Here is a 17,979-nt window from a genome sequence, read left to right on the forward strand (position 1 = left end):
ATAATTATCTTCCCTTTCTGGGATGATCGCTCGGCTGGTTTCTCGTCAAGCCCGAATCACATTAGCGGCAAGGACGGCTGCTGAATACAGACCCACGTGCGTTTGATGAGTATCTGTCACATCACCTCCACGAGACGCTCCGCCTATTTACGGGCGGAGCTCGCCAAGTTACCGATACGATTGGTCGGCACTTTTTTCCGTATACATCTCTGACTCCATACCACGTGGGATGCCCGAACAGCGCCTGGGAACAGTCATGTTTGTTGATTAAGCCAATCTGAGCGTGAGAGCGTATCCGCAATCGCTCTTGTCAAACCGCGTGTATGGGTTGTGTGCCCGGCTGCCACGACGCGACGCTTCGGGTTACGGCTCAGGGCATTGGCGTCCGTGAAGGAAAAGGTTTTTGTCGCTGCCATTCGTCGCCGTGAGGGAAAACTTAACGCTTCAAGCTTGTTCCTGCAGTCGAAGGTTAACTTAGTCGTGTTGTGAAGAATACTGGTGTGAGTGAAGTGAATGAGTGGTTTGCGGAGTCTTGGAGGATACAATGTGACGCCAACGCACTCTGAACTGCCCTCTCGCCTTTTATCTAGGCCTACATGGTTAGGCCTAACGTATGCTGTCATCATCATTCGTCTACTCGAGCGAATAGTGAAAGTTTTCGTGTGATTTTCATTAAGCCGTAGTCGTTTCTCAGTTCCTTTTTTTTTTTTCGAAATTAAATCAAGAGGACCTGACCTGGCCGATGCGAAGCTGTGTGTGTGTTTGCCGTTGTCGGTGGAAGCGGAGGGAAGTTTGCTGTGGCGCCGGGCTGGTCGCTAGGAGAAGAGTCGTTACCAGAAAACAAAGACAAGAGCACTATTGTTAGGCCTAACTGGATTGGCGTGTTCGTGTGCACTTGATGTAAAAACATGTATCCTGCCCGACACCCCGTAAGTTTGACATCTCTACCAGTAGGTTCTTTTTATTTTTTTCTTTCTCTCTTTTTATTACGACTTTAAGTAGAATAAAGTACTTATAGATAGCGGAAGTTCTTATAGTGATAAGAATTATGAGTAATGGGATACTATTTATGACTTTTTTTTTTTTGTTTCAGATTTTCAGGCTGAAGGAATGGTTATTGTTTTGTTTACATTTTTTATTCCTTTAGCTTGATACATTCATCTTTCGCCAGTTTTAAAAGTAGAGATAAAGAAGTTATGAATATAAGACGCGAACCGCGATGGCTTGCCAATAGTTCCTAATTTCTCATTTTATTTATTGGTTTGATGTTTACGCTACACGTGTAATCTTCGTTTTTAAGTAAAAGTTGAGTAATAGTGGATGTAAAGTGGATTCCTTTTACTTGTACTGATTCTTAGATGTTATTGTGCGTGAAGACACATGGATGGTTAATGAATTGTTTATGGCATGGGTTGCACGATGTTGTTCCGTCGCACGTTGAGTTGTTTATGTTTCCCGTCGCTACCGGCTCGTCAATATTCGAGCGTGACTACACTTTTTTTGTTAAATTTATAATCCGATATTTAAATTAAATAGTATTGTAAAGTAGGCATTTTAGGAAACAGTGAAACTATTAATACTTTATAAAACTTTAAAATGTGTTTATTTATAAATCAGAAGCATGCCATTAGCAGTAACCTCCATCCACATAATTTTTAAATGAGCATGTTGCTAGTAAGCTTGTTATAAATATTTACCAGAAACCATTTCTCTGCCAATTTTAACCCATGCCACGAGATGGCTAGTTTGCTAGGAAGTACAGTACTGTACTGTGAATACCTGATGTTATGCAGCGCAACCTTGATAATGTTGTTTTGGTGGCGCTGTATTATTATTATTATTATTAGCCATATGGTGCAAGGAAGCCCGAGACTTATGCAGCACCAGCCAAAAAAAATAAAAAATTGAGTACCCTGGGAGAGAGAGAGAGAGAGAGAGAGAGAGAAGAAGTAGGAGGGAATCACCAAAAAAGAGAAGAATGATGATAACCAGCTCAGGACCCTGGGTGTGCCAAGCCCATACTCACCAGATGTGAGCCCCTGGGGTTAATTATATCGTTTCTTTTAAATAGTTATAATTAGTGGTATTATCTGAGTTTTTTAGCAGCCGGTTCGCTTCAATTATTATTTTGTAAGCAGTAAAGTATAATAGTGTGAAAAAAAAATTATCAGTGCGTACCGCCTGGATGACGTATAACCTCTGGTCATGATTACAAAAGGGAATAACATACCGGTGCTGTACACTGATATGTCAGTGACCCCCTTATTAGTCTAGTAAGCAATTATTTCAATCCTCTGTTTATTTGTACTTTTTCCCCCGTTATCTTGGACATTGCATTCGCTGACTTGTTATGAAACCACGGTGTGGTTTCATAACAAGTCAAGCAATTCACTTTTATGAATCATAACAGTGAATTGCCTCATAGCCTTAGTTGCTTTGGCACTTAACGCACATGCCAGCGAGTTCTTCGACTACTTTATGGTTCGGTATATGCAAAAAAGGACATGCTCGACAGCATAATGAAAAGAAAAGTGTAGGAAATTTTCTAAAAGCGACGTTAACTTATGTTGTTCACCAATAATATTTTTCTCTTCCTGGACTCTGAATAATAATAGTTTCTGTATTTAATTTTTTTGAATAAAATAACTCCGAACGTATTGAGTTTATCTGCAAAAAAGAAGCTTATGTAGCATGTTTACATTAAAATACTATTAATTATTACTAATAAAATAACTATGAATTGATATTAGCATCAGTTTATAGTTATGTAATATTAAATTATAATTCTTGAAACATAAGTGTTTAAAAATTGTAAATAATTTTTTATAAATGCATTATGTTTCAGGGATCCTGTTAGAAAATATATAAACAAATATTCAAATATATGTGCTGGATATTACTAAAGCTACAGGCAGCTTTAATTATATCTTTTGATGACCCTACAGATAGCTGAGAAGCTAAATAAATTAATGGCTTAGTTTTGAACAAAGTATGCAACCCACAATCACTTCAATATACATACTTTTCTTTCTATTTATTTTAATAAATTAATGGGCAAATGAAAGAACCAGAAAAGTGTGAAAAAGATGTAATTATCAAATTTTTCTTGCAAACTCCTCCCCAACTCCTGAATTATTTGACAAACACCCTCCTCACCAGAGGTTCACAAATAAATGGTTGGGAAACACTGACTTTAGCAAATGAAATAAATTTATTTATGATTTTTCTCCAGCAATATGTGGTTGATTGTAATCTTTGATTGTCATCTCCTGTGAGAAGAAACAAGTCCGTGGGATGAAGGAAACCGTTTTAATCTTGACGTGGCAGACTATGAAGTGGAGACTCAAATATATCCTACAGAATTCATGGTGAATTGGCCAGCAACAGCAATGTGATATGGAAAATTTCATATGAAGAAAAGTGACTTCACAAGTAATTAATAAGCTGGTAATACCAAACGTAGCAGTAAGCTTTGCTTGCAGCAGGTGTTCCCAGTGTTTGTTGATAGTGAGGGATAAACTGTTTTCTTAGCTTCTCTATCTTGAAATTCTAAGAGTTAGTCAATCAGTATATATAGGATGTTTTAGGATTACATTTTTATTAGGATATATAGGATTACACTGACTAAATTGTAGGAGTAGTTTTATATACCGAAACAAGTAAAAAAAAGTTCATATAAACGTGTTTGATTTTGAATAGTTTTGAAGCTATAGCTGTTCTAATAAAAAAAAATAGTTTGAGTTTTGAATCTTTTTTTTTTTTTTTTTTTTTCAGTTAGTTGTTGGCGCATTGGCTTATGTGACCATAATGCACCTCCCAAGGTTTTTGCAGTACTTTGATCCCAGCCTAAGGCGGGATTCGAACCCGCGACCTTTGGGTTGCCAGGCAGGCACTTTACCCACCCGGCCAGCCCGGTCGGCTTTTGAATCTTAAAAAGTAAATAAGAATAAGCAAACATGTATCTAGTAAAATGTTTATTCATACCGGGAACATGTCTACTTTCTTATTATTTATGTTTTTTATTTTTATATTCTTTGCCACTCAAAACTCCATAGCCATTTTAAAAATTTAGTTGTAGCTCTGTAACCATTCAGAATCAGACATACGTTAATATGAAACTTTTTACTTGTTTTGTAATGTAGAACTAGCCGTGTAATTTAGAAATGCCCTCTGTGTGTGTGTGTGTGCACACAAGGGTATTTCAAATATATGTGCAAAAAATTTTGGGGTCCCAAAATAGGAAGTAAAAAAGCTGTAAATATGTGGTTTATGTGCAGTCCAGATTGATAAAGTAATGGAAAGATGAATAAGGAGACATCTATCTAGTATGAATAAACACTAGGTATGCATCTGTTTATTCTGATTTATTTTTTCTTTTATTATTTTTTACCATTCAAAACTCCACAGTCTTTTTTTTTTTTTTTTGTATTCAGACAACTATAGCCCCTCATGTGTGTTTAGCATTCAATATGTGCTTATAGGGGTCTTTTTATTTACTTATTTTGCACTCAGAATATGAGAATATGTTTCAGAATTTCTTGCACCTATTTTTGAAATACATTATGTATATGCTGTATAGCCAAAAGTATCCAAACACCCCTGTGATTTGATAAAAATGAACTATGCCTGCCATTGGTCCATCAGGAAGAGAGGTATAGTTTATTTTTATCAAATCACATGGGTGTTTGGATACTTTTAGCTATACAGCATATACATAATGTATTTCAAAAGTAGGTGAAAGAAATTCTGGAACATATTCTGAGTGCAAAAATAAATAAATAAAAAGAGCCCTGGACTGGATTCATGCTAGGAGTAAGTAGATCAGTGGCATCTTATGATAATCCATATTAGCAATCAATCTGTTTGTGCCATTGCAACAAAACGGAGACACCTTAGGTCAACAGTGGCTGATGTAATCATCAAATGGAAATGTCAGGGTGTTACCACAGCCAGAAAATGTTCAGATAGCCCTCAGGAATTGATAACAACAGATTGGATAGTGTTCAGATGAGTGGTATATAGATCCTGTCAAGTTCTCATTGAATACTGTCAACCAAAGATTCAGAGAGGCTACAGGAACTGATAATAGTACAAGGACAATATGAATATGTAAAGAGCTGAACAGTGTTGTATTTTATGGAAGAGCTGTTGCAAACAAAACAGACATCAGCACATTCAATGCATAGTATTCACATACTTAGTGCATAACTAATCATAATTGGTTCATGAAATTTTATCAAGCTGTGTTATGGAGTGATGAATCAAGGTATGCAGTTTTCTGATCTGATGACAGTGTTTGGGCCTGGAGAATGTTATTTATCAGTGGCATAGCTACCATGTAGGCAGGCAAGGCAATTGCCTCTGGGTCTGGGCCCTTTAGGGGCCTGGTGTCTTTGGCTGTCTCCTCTTTTTGCAATTTTCATTAATTACGTATGGGCCCAAACATGTTCTTTGCCTCCGGGCCTGAAAAAGGGTAGCTACGCTACTGTTATTTATCAGGGTGTGTCATCCAAACTCTGAATTTTTATGGAGGTGCTGTCACTGCCTGGGGTTGATTTTCATGGTTTGTCTATGAGAAACAACCCAGTTTTTGTTCCTGGAATCACATGTATGGAGTCAATGTATCACATGCCACTCGTTGGAGTGCCATGTGATATATCGACCTCTTGTAATTTTCCTCTTTGTACGCTGTAGCAGCAGTATGAGGAGAGGGCCTTTTCTGTTTCAATGTAACAAAGTACTATGTCACATCTGCACAGCCTGTAGTGACATGGTTTAAAGACATAGCATGTGAAATCTTCATTATTGTGAACAGAGAGAGCCCTGGCCTTAATCCCAATGAACACCTTTGGGATGAATTGGAAGATTGGCTTTGGGCTGGTCCACATATAAGTATCTGCAATGAGTTGACTGATGTGTTGAAGGAGAATGGACAAAATTACTGTTTTCCTGTGATCAAAAATTGGTTCAAAGTCTACCAAGGAGAATATAGTGTGGATAAATATGCATTTAGAGCTAAAGGTGGATTGACACTTTATTAACTGTTTAGTAGACATTAAAAAAATGATAACAGTAGCAGGCATGTTGTGGCTTTACTTTACCAACCAGCAGTATTTTTGGGAAATATTTTAAAATGGAAAACTTAAAAAATTTATTTTGAATTTTGAAACTGTATTATATAATAAGATCAAAAATCATCATTAGAAACAACAGTATTGTTATCCAAAAAAAAATTCCCAACTAACTATGCAGCCAAAAATAATCAGAGCCATAAATGGCTGAAAGAAGAAAAATGAAGTTCTATGTTAAGGTTTCATAGCATTAAGTGGTGTTATTTGATGTATTAGCATTAGTGGAGGCATATGATGCAAGAAAATAAGCTTATATAGCATCAGCCAAAAAAAAAAAAAAAAAACACCCCTACCCATTTTGTCCATTCATTCACTCCAAATGCTTGTCTAGTTCTGCATTGAACTTAAGTTGTCAATCTCCACTATGACAAATGGAAGTTTGTTCCAACTATTAACCACCCATTGGCTAAAATCAAATTTCCGAACATCTATTCTACAATTGTCTTTCCTCAATTTGAATTTATGTCCTCTCAAGTGAGTAATCTGAGCAAAAGGAAGAATCCCACCAACATTAAGCTTGCTCAAACCATTCAAGGCCTTATATACCCCTATCAGATCACCTCGCAGGTACCTAGTCTCCAGATGCTGCAATTTGTAGAATTGAAGCCTTTCTTGGTAAGAGCAACCCTTTGTTCCATTCACCAATCTCATTGCCCTTCTGTGTGTACTCCTTCCAGCAGCTCCACATCCTTCCTAAAATGAGGACTCCAAACCTGTATGCAGTACTGAAGGTGTGGCCTGACCATTGCCTTATACAAGGGGACAGTCACCTCCTTATCCCTGCTAGCAAAATTCCTATATATCATTGACAAGACACCATGAGCTACTCTTGCAACCTGTCTGCACTGCTCAGAAAACTTCATATCTGACTGCATGATTACCCCAGGTCCCTTTCATTCTCCATTCATTCATATATGGTGCCATAAAGAATTTGTTTATTGCTAACCTTTTTCAATTAAAAAATGATGGAGATCATAAGTTAATAACATACTGGAGGAATACTAAAATTTGCACTTGTGTGATTCAAAATTCATGCTTATTTTTGTGTCAAGTGCACAAAGGTATACAGTTAAATGCTGTATCAATAAAAGATTCTTTGAAACATGCAAGTGACTGCTTACTTCTGGTAATAGTGTATATGCCTCTCACATGGAAATCATGGATGTGTTCTCTACCTCCAGTAGGGACAACCATTGTGTACAATTTACTATGTGGGAAGCCCACAATTTCGTTACACTACAGGCTGTTATAGGTTATGCACTCGGTAATATTCATAATTTCAGATTATTAAGTAACCAATTATAAATTTCACATTTCTAGAAGAAAATTTCTGTAATCTAATTCCATTATTTGCAATTGGCTCAACGCAACTGACTTTCATGAGCTGCAGATATTAGAAATACAAAATCATTACCATTATTGGTTGACTAATGACCTGCAAGCAATATTTTTAGCTAACATAGATCAATCCTGGAACAGACCTTTAAACCAATGTATTTGTGTATTTTGAATGATTAACAAAAAAAAAAAAAAAAAAAAAAGTGCTATTTTTGATGACTGGTGATTGTAAAAGTCTAGCTGAAGCTATTATGAATGCTTAATTATGCATTTAATGGTGATAGCAGTACTCATTATTTTAAGTGGTATCAGAATAATTTAAGGATATTATTAATGTTATCTGATTGGGCTCATATCTTTTAAGTACTACTTAATCAGATAAATTTCCATAGAAAACACCTACTTGCTAGTAGTTATAAAGATTTAAGATTTCTATTGTGATGACCAGCAGCTTATAATTAATCATTAGATTATTGTTATTTTTTACCATTCAAACTTTGTAGCCTTTTTTTTTTTTTAATTGAAGAAGCCATAACTCTGACCATTCTGAATTGGATACATCTTTGTATGAATTTTTTCTTGTTTTGGACTCTAGAATACTTTATAGAATTTTTGCACATATTTTTAAAACATCTGTATTGGATAGTGTTCAGATGAGTGGTACAGTATATGGATTCTGTCAGATCTCACTGAATACTGTTGACCAAAGGTTCAGAGAGGTTACAGGAACTGATATTAGTACAAGAACAATATGTAGGGAACTGCACAGGATTGTATTTTATGAAAGAGCTGTTGTACACAAAACAAACATCAGAGCATGTAATGCAAAACTTCTAGCTGTTGGTAATCAGAAATGCAGTGTGCTTACGAGACATCTTTGTGCAAAGTCTTATCAGCACCCCCTTCTTAAAAAAAGAATAATAAATAATTGTAGACAGTTATTTTATTATATTTAGTAATGATTTAGTATTAAGTTTAATGATTATATTTAGTATTTAGTCAACACATAATAATAAAATAAATTTGGGAATTCAAAAAAACACCTGTGTTCCAACACTTTACATGAAAAAACGGTCATTCATTAGAATGTTTAACATTCTGTTTCTTATAAGTTATGGCCGAAAACAAATTTTTGATGATAATGTGCTGGAGACTTTTTATTAATGTTTATAGTAAAGTACAAACAAGAAAAAAATAATCATTGTTAAAAATTTTCATTTTAATTTTTAAAATCTATTTAATATAAACTGTTGAACTCTGGATGGTAACCCCCCACCTGTGCATCCACACATGGCAGCCCTGCCAGTAGTATTAAAAGATAAAAATTTCATTCATAAATTAAATTTTATGGAAGAGCTGTTGTACACAAAACAAACATCTAGCATGTGTCCAAAAACTTAGCAATTAATCAGAAATGTATTTCTCCACTTCCTATAAGTTAGTTACACAGCATTTTCTTCATCAAATTTAAAGGTCATCTTTTAAAATGAAGTTGTTTTGAGAGGTGTGGTGAATTTTATTTGTTAGAACGAAGCCTAATGAACATAGTCACTTTGATAAATAGTGCTGGTGAAACTGCATGCAGTTTGCAGCTTTCATCCATTATGTGCCTTATTACTATGTAAGGCATGCTGGTAACCTTTAAATAACTAGCACTTAACTGAAAAGTTGCTTTGTAAGTTTGAGATAAAGATCCTCCTGGTAGAAGTCAGTGACATGGACTTATGATGGCAGTCTATTGCACTGTGATGTCACCAGTTTGATCAGTTGAAACTCTTATTGTGTTGCATCATGTAATAAAATTCATTGGCTACAGGTGTGTTTTACAAATATCCCTATTGCCACGAGATAATGAAGCCTCACTGTATAAAGTCAGGGTTACCCTAAAAGTAATGTTCTTCCCCATCAGAAGGATATTTTCATGCACATAGCATTCAAAAATGTAAGATACCTCTGAGTTGTATTCCAAGTAGAGAGCTATGATCAGATTTTTGACTGCAGAAGAGCTAACAGCAGTTCTCAAGGTTAACAGGTGAAAAAGTGGTATCATATCTTTGGATGATGACCTGCAAAGTAGATAACCACATGAGCATTGGGGTAGGGATAAAACAGCTTAGTCAACCCACTCAGAAAATCACTTTCATTATTTCAGATCAATTATTAATTTTTACAGTTTAAAACTTGATATAATGTTATTCAGGCCAATTTCTCTTTTGTACTGTAATCATAAATTTTCATAGAAAACACCCATCTTGCTAATAATAAAGATTTTTATCCATTCATATACGTAAATGTCTAACAATAAATATAAATTTATAAAAATAAAAATTATCTAACAATAATCATAGACAAACAGAATGATACAATATGCTGATATTGGGTGCTCTGTAGATCACTGAAGCAAAATTGTGTAACAACATTGATATTGGCCAACTGTACTGTTTAAACCAGTGATACTCAAAGTGTGGTCCGTGGACCAGCACTGCTCTGCTGTGACACCATTGCTGCTGTGTCAGTTAGACTGATGAGCACAAAGCAAAAGCAGTCTCTCATCTCAGAACTTCTTTTTCAGAGTTAGAATCTTGCATTCATCAGTATGAACATGAGGGTAAACAGTAGGCTAAGAGAAATTAGTAATTTTGAAAAAGGTTCAAAGCACGAGCATCATCAAATGTGGTTGTGGGCGCCCCAGCTGACAAGAAAAAGTTCCCTTGAATGCAGAAACTACGTAACTAATCTTTAAGGGGAAGTTGAATGTGTGTTTATAATTAGACAAAATAAATTCATGTTTGGGTTCTAGTTGTGGTCATTTGTGGAGTGAATATCTCTGTGAGGTTCCTAGCATAAAGAATCAAGTCAGCTCTGAATAGTATGTGAACCTCCAAACAAGTTTATCATTCATATTTGCCAAGTACAGCTGAATGTGAACATGCGTCATGTGCTACTGCAGTCCAGTGCCAGGCATAACATATCAAAACATGTAAAGTTGGGATGGGCTGTTTCTTTCTTAACCAGTAACTAGTCATGCCAGTGTTTTCTGAGTCATTAAATGCATGCTCAGTTAAATGGGGTAAAGAGTTATCCCATTTATAACATTTAAAATCAGCAAGAAATAATTTAAAATTGTTCACTTTCGATTCCATCTTTCTTTTCAATCTATTATGAACAAAACTGTGATAAATTTTTTTTTTCTATTAAAAAGATTATTTTTTGAAAATAAAGTACCCTCTGCATCACCTTAGATATTTTTCATTATCTCTCTTATTTGGGATTTTGAATATTATATCCCTTATTATCTTGACAGAAAGCAAGAAAAATGTCAATCGTAAAACCAGCATGTTATTATTATTATTAGCCATATGGTGCAAGGAAGCCTGAGGCTTATGCTGCACTAGGCAAAAAAAAAAAAAAAAAAAACTTTGAATTACCCTGAGAGAGAAGTAGAAGGGAATCACCAAGAAAGAGAAGAATGATGATATCCAGCTCAGGACCCTGGGTGTGCCAAGCCCACACTCACCAGATGTGAGCCCCTGGGGGTAATGTTTAAACAATCGGACACCAGCCAGACTCTTTGAATTAAAGCCAAATAATGTAACAGATGTATACTCTGCCATAAAATGTAAAGAGTGCATATGGTATTAATAATTAGATGCGAGAGATGCTGCTAATTTTAAATTAATGTTTTTTAGCATGTACATATGATTATAAAGAATAGTCTTAACATGATCCTGCATTTTTTCTGTTTGCATTAATAGGTAAAAGAGATTTTTTGAATTTTGAATCAAGAAATCAAAAGAAATACTTTTGTTGAAACGTATTGGGAGTTTTGGCTTTGTGCAGGGTGGAAGAAGAATATGAACTCACTGTGGAGTCTCAAACAGCCTGTTTGACTGGCTCCAGGTTAATTTCATATAGCCCCTAATTGGATCCTATACCTTCATTTGTTCTGACCTCCCAGTGCTCTCTGACAGTTTTTGGCATCAGACTATCCCAAACGGCATCACAAGATGAAACTCTTTCAATGCGTAATGCTATTGTTTCTATGTTGGCACAGATGAGTGGAGTTTATCTGCAGATTGTAAAAGTATAAATGTACAGATATTTTCACAAAGTATAAAAGTACAGATATTTTCACAAAGTATAAAAATGAAGGAAATTTATATAGCTTTCTTTTTTTTTTTTTTTTTTTTTTTTTTTTTGTACTTAGTAGAGCTGCTGCAGCTATTGGAGTTCACTTCATTGTAATTGTGTTTTGTAGCCAATATATCAGCATGTAGTTAACAGTGGCTACACATTTTTTGTGGACAGTATTGGCTTGATCTTGATCTCTATATAACCATCCCCCAGGGGAATGAGAAAATGATTCTTATGTCGGAAGGGTGTTATATCAATTGTTCATAAAATAGTATTAGGTTAATGAGAAATTGGCTGGGATCAATCACATAAGACGTTACAACGTGTGGGACATTAAAAAGAGCTTCGACTGTATAAACCTATGCCCGTGTGCATTTATCCAGGACAGCCAGCTGTGTATTACTGTATCATTTCTTTCAATTAAAAAAATTAATTTTTCAAAAAGATAAATAGAAATCATTGTTTAGGGGAACTATTGATATTTCACATTATTATGGTAGGGATTTCTAAATAGTTATTCTGTTTCCTACATCCCTTTTAATCTTTCATTAGGTAACATGTCGTGTTCTTTATTGTTCCCTTCAAATTATATAATTTTTTTCAAATAATTAACTATCTTTTTTAGTCTGGTTAAGTTTACTCTGTTTAGAAAGCATAACAAAAAATTTTAATGTGCAAGTATGGTGGTACACATCTGGATATTCTTTGCCATGTGCCATTGAAATTCATGGTAGAAAATGCAAAGAATGACAACTCTTAAGACAATCAGTTTAACCTGGAGCTAGCCACATGGGGTCTTCAGGATGTCATGCTCTTTGTTTAGCCAGTTGATACTGCCGATACCTTTCCAACAAAAGTGTTTTCTTTGATTTCTTTATTGAAAATTACAGAAATCTGTTAGTGCAAACAAGAAAAATTGGAAAAAGTTAGGCCTATTCTTGATAATTATATGTACATGCTGAAAAACATGAATTTAAATTAGCAACATCTCTCATATGCCATTATTGAAGTGTGCACTCTTTACATTTCATGGCAATGCATCCAGTTGTTATATTGTCTGGCTTCATGTCATGGAAGAGTCTGGTTAATGTACGATTGTTGAACCGCACTGATATTTATTTATTTTTTATTTTTTTGCCATTTATCTTACTGTCAGTCAAGATAACAAGTTAGTGTATGCAAGCATTACATTTCAGTCATATTAGACTTTTATTTCTTAAATTAATTGAGTTTTTCTTTTTCTGTGATTAATGGAAGTGAAAAGTAAATGACCAATCTTTTTTCAATTAATTACTAATTGATTAACTAATAATATATAAAACTAATTGTTTTCACTTCACCACACATTTCCCAGTGTAATATTCATTCCTTGTTTTGTAATACTTTATAATCAACAGCATGCTGGGATTATAAAAATATATTTTCAAAAAAAGTTTCTGAAATGTTACCCGTATTTCAGGCTCTCTGATTTAATAAATTAATTGTAGTGTACTGTCAGTGCTTTTGTAATGCAGTTTTACTTATTTCTTTCTGAATTTTAATAACAATTAAAGTAGCATCAGAAATGTTAAATATAACACATACTTCACATTTCTGCTGTGATTAATATAAACAAATGTATTTAGTAAACTGATAACAAAAAGCAATACTTTTATATGCACATTGAGAACATTTTTGTTCCAGCTCATTCGCTGTACTGTTCGTTTATTCCTCCAGTCAGCTTAAACATAATATTTAGGGCTTCAGCTGCAATATATAGTGCAATATGTGGATAACCTGTGTGATATGTATTCAAAAAAGAAATTGACAGATTTCCAATTTTAATGAAATTTTGAATGGCTTGACAGATCTTTCTAAAGGAGCCAAATTTGTAAAATAATAATAGAAGTTTACCTCAATATAGTACGTAGAACACTTCCGTATGATACTCTCCAGAAATTAAAACGAAAAAATCGAAAAACTTACATTAGAATACCAAATAATTAAAAATCGATTTAACACAATTAATTTTCTTATTTTTAATTGTGTTAAATTGATTTTTAATTATTTTTTTAATTATTTGGTACTCTAATGTAAGTTTTTTTATTTTTTATTTTGTTTTTTGTTTTAATTTCTGGAGAGTATCATACGGAAGTGTTCTACATACTATATTGAGGTAAACTTCTTATTATTTTACAAATATTGATATCATCGTAGAACATATTGAGCATTATAGCTCTAGTTCATACTATCTAAAGGAGCCAAATATAAAATTTTATTACAATTGGATCAATTTTAGTAAAATTTTAAGTTGGACCTAATAAGGGAGATAATATTCAGAATTGCTAAACAAAAGGAGTGATAAAAAAATGTCTAAAGTGTTGCAGGGGTTGTATTTTCAAAAAATAAATAAAAAATATATAAAATAAAATATATATAAAATAATATAAAAAATGGATTTTTTGCACTGTGTTCATAGACTGAAAATAAAGGTGGCATTTAAGGTTACTTTTTCTGAATGCATGTGTGGTCCTCGTAAAATATTGCATACCTGGTTAAAGCTTCAGAATGCATACAGCTGCACTAAACTTCTCTCAGTAATAAGAGCCTGTGTTACTGGTTATGTACTTTTGCTAATCGCTTACCTGAAAATTATGTCCTTATTTCTAGCACATGATTGGTGGCACTGTGTAACTAGGTGTATTTGTGCCTAGGTGGATTTTTGTGCTGAATTTTGTAATAAATTTAGGGCAAAGGGAGAATGTTCTGGGACTTAGTCCCAGAATATTCTCTCTGGTTGAATGCCATGTCAGTAACCTTTTTGTGGCTGAAAATGTGAATTGTATGACCATCTAAAATGTATTGTGGTAAATGTTTCAAAGATAGGAGATTGTAGATAATACCTGAATGAAAAAAATCTGGATTGCCTCACAAACTTGTCAAACCTATTTGATGGTTCTGAGTTTGTAAGACTAGTATTAGTAGTGGAAAATGATACAAGAAAGAAAATTTTAAAAATTTCCTACATTGCTTGTCCATCCCCTCCAATAATTTGTATCCTTTTTCTTTGAATTTATTCAAAATGCCTATTTCCATAACAACAGATGGAAATTTATTCCATTAATTAACCACCTGCTGGCTGAAGGTGAATTTCCACATATCTATCCTACAACCAACCATCTTCAATTTGAATTTATGCCCCTTCATGTGTGTAGTCTCAGGAAGAGGAAGAATGCCATCATAGTCAGTGCCTTATGCATATTGTCTGTTTGAAACTTCATAGATCAGGTCCAAGAAACCAAGAGAACATCTGTCAGTATATCAACCATCCATAGGGAGCTGCATAGCTTGGACTCACTGGTGTAGCAACTGAACATAAACCTAATACAGTATCTTTGTTAACAATGCAAATTTGTATTTGCAGTGGTGCCATTCTTATTGTGTGTGGATTCTAAATAGAACAGTGGTAGAAATGGAACATTGGATCTTGCTACACAATTTTGTTCTGATAGTTGTGTTTGCATGTGGAGATTGCCTGGAGGACACTTCCAGTCATTGTCTGTTTAGGCCATGAAAATTGTTGGAGGTCTGCTGGTTTTCACTCTAGTGGAAGGTTGGTTGGTAACAGTTCCTGAAACCAAAAAGTCCATTACTTACTTGGACATTTTGGACTATGTACTACCTGCATCATGGCAGTACTGCAGAAATGGACCCTGTGAGTATCAGTACAGCAATGACTGTGCATACAGAAAGTGTTATGCAGGACTGATTTGTGGACAGTGACATTAAAAAGTTGGAATGATCATGTCTCAATCACACTGAATTGGAGTTCTAAATTAGGCTTCATCCAAAATGGTCTTTTTCCAAACTGGCTCTGACAGCTGCTTTGCAAAAGCAAATTCCAGTGGTAGAAAGTTGTCCAGGAAGGTCGAGGCTGTCATATAGGCTGAAGATGGCCATGTAGTAGTAGTAGTAATAGTAGTGGCATGTGATACAAGAAAGCAGTGTATGAGCTTATGCAGCATCAGGCAAAAAAAAAAAAAAATTCACGCAACCATTCCCTCTAAATGTTTGTCCAGTTCCTCCTTAAATTTATTTAACCTATCATGTAGTTTGTTCCAGCAATTAACCACCCGCTGGCTAAAGGCAAATTTCCGCACATCTATTCTACATCTGTCTTTCCTTAATTTGAATTTATGCCCCCTTAAGTTCGTAATCTGAACAAGTGGAAGAATCCCATCAGAATTCAGCGTGCTCAACCCATTCGAGGTCGCAGGTTCGATTCCCGCCTCTGGCTTGGATCAAAGTACTGCAAAAACCTTGGGAGGTGCATTATGGCCACAGAAGCCTATGCGCCAACAACTACCAAAAAAAAAAAAAAAAAAAAAAAAAAAAAAACCCATTCAAGGCCTTATACACCTCAATCAGATCACCGTGCAGGTGCCTAGTCTCCAGCCATTGCAATTTGCAGAACTTAAACCTCTCTTGGTAAGAGGATCCCTTCATTCCCCTCATCAATCTTATTGCCCTTCTCTGTACACGCTCAAGCAAATCTACATCCATTCTAAAATGAGGCCTCCACACCTGTACGCAGTACTCAAGGCGTGGCCTGACCATTGCCTTATACAGAGGGGCAATCACCTCCTTTTCCCTGTTAGCAAGATTCCTATATATCATTGATAAAACCCCATGACCTGCACTGCTCAGAAAACTTCATATCTGACTGCACAATTACTCCCAGGTCTTTTTCATTTTTTACCACCTTAAGTGTAGTACCACACAGTTGGTACGTTTCTCTGGGGTTACTTCTACCCATATACAGCACTTTGCATTTGTCAGTGGTAAACTTCATTGCCACTTCTCAGCCCGTCTGCCCAAATTTTCCAGATCCTGTTGCAGTAACACACTGCCATTACTGTCATTAACAACCCTGTCAACCTTTGTATCATCTGCAAACTTTGACACTAAGCCTGATATACCTTCATCAATATCATTGATAAATATATAAAACAACAGTGGACCCAACACCGAACCCTGTGGGACTCCACTAATAACATTAGTCCACAAAGAACAGCACCCATTGATTACCACCCTCTGTCTTCTCCCACTCAACCATCCTTTTATCCATTGTAGCAATTTATCCTTAATACCATTCTGCTCCAATTTGTACAGTAGTCTTCCATGCGCAACAGTGTCAAAAGCTTTCCTGAAATCCAAGTATATGATATCAAAATTATTTTTTGCCTCCAGTTCCTTTGTAATCACATCATAATAACCAATCAAATTTTTCAGACAAGACTTTCCCTTAACAAACCCATGCTGTGTCTGAATTATTGCTGCAGTCTTGTCTAGATTGATCCTGCAATGCACCTTTAACCAGTGACTCCATTATTTTACCCGGTACAGAAGTTAAATGTTAGGTATGAATTTTTTTTTTTGAATTAAAAGTCCTTATTTCATTTTGTATATCCAAATATTTTTGGGCATATAATGAATATTTGGTTGAATAATTTTTTTTTCATTTGCTAATGTGCATCTTTGAATAAATTCCACGCCAACACACTGATCTCTACCACCTGTTAATTCCATTACTTGAAGATTAACAAGAGAGAAAAAAAAAATTGTCTTGTTGCTTTTGTCTCTTACATGCATATAGAAAGCAGTCATCTGGCAGATACAGCAGTGTTCTTTAAGCAGTATATATCCATAGAATTGTGGTATGTCCATAAGATATTGAAACAGTTTAAACTTTGTTTTAATTGAAATTTTACTTGCTTTTGTTTATTTAGACAATCAGCCAAAAAAAAACAAACAAAAAAAACTTACATTTCACCTATTCATTCACTCCAAAAGTTTTGTCCAGTTCTTCCTTGAATTTATTTAAGCTGTCAACTTCCATAATGGCAGATGGAAGTTTGATCAGGCAATCAACCACCTGCTGGCTAAGGAAAATTTCTATACATATATTCTGCAACTGGCTTTCCTCAATTTGAATTTATGCCCCTGAAGTATATAATCTGAGCAAGAGGAAGAATCCCACCAGCATTGAACTTACTCATTAACAACCCTGCCAACCTTTGTATCATCTGCAAATTTCTACACTAAGCCTGATATACCTTAAAAGCCTTGTACACCCAATCAGATCACTTTGCAGGTACCCTAGTCTCCAGATGTTGCAATTTGCCATTCTTGGTAAGAGCAACCCTTTGTTCCCCTCACCAATCTTGTTGCCCTTCTCTGTACTCTTTCCAGCAGCTCTACATCCTTCCCAAGGATGGGGCCTCCAGACCTATATGCAGTACTCAAGGTTGTGACTAGCAAATTCCTGTATATCATTGACAAGACCCCATGAGCTGCTCTGGCATCCTGTCTGCACTGCTTAGAAAACTTCATGTAT

At 35.1% G+C, this 17,979-nt stretch overlaps 1 protein-coding gene across 2 annotated transcripts in view; it reads left to right on the plus strand.

Annotated features, from left to right (window-relative positions):
- Positions 1-367: 367 nt before the first annotated feature.
- The window catches only part of LOC150088796 (transducin-like enhancer protein 4), a 223,962-nt gene continuing 206,350 nt past the window's right edge, over positions 368-17,979 (plus strand). For both annotated transcript variants that reach the window (XM_090370904.1, XM_090370905.1), the window contains exon 1: positions 368-929. In XM_090370904.1, coding sequence (XP_090227030.1) covers positions 909-929 — 21 coding nt within the window. In that variant the 5' untranslated portion in view covers positions 368-908. The remainder of the gene's footprint in view (positions 930-17,979) is intronic.

This window comes from Mastigoproctus giganteus, chromosome 3 (genome assembly GCF_048544385.1).
Source record: "Mastigoproctus giganteus isolate SK-2022 chromosome 3, ASM4854438v1, whole genome shotgun sequence".
Taxonomy (NCBI): domain Eukaryota; kingdom Metazoa; phylum Arthropoda; class Arachnida; order Uropygi; family Thelyphonidae; genus Mastigoproctus; species Mastigoproctus giganteus.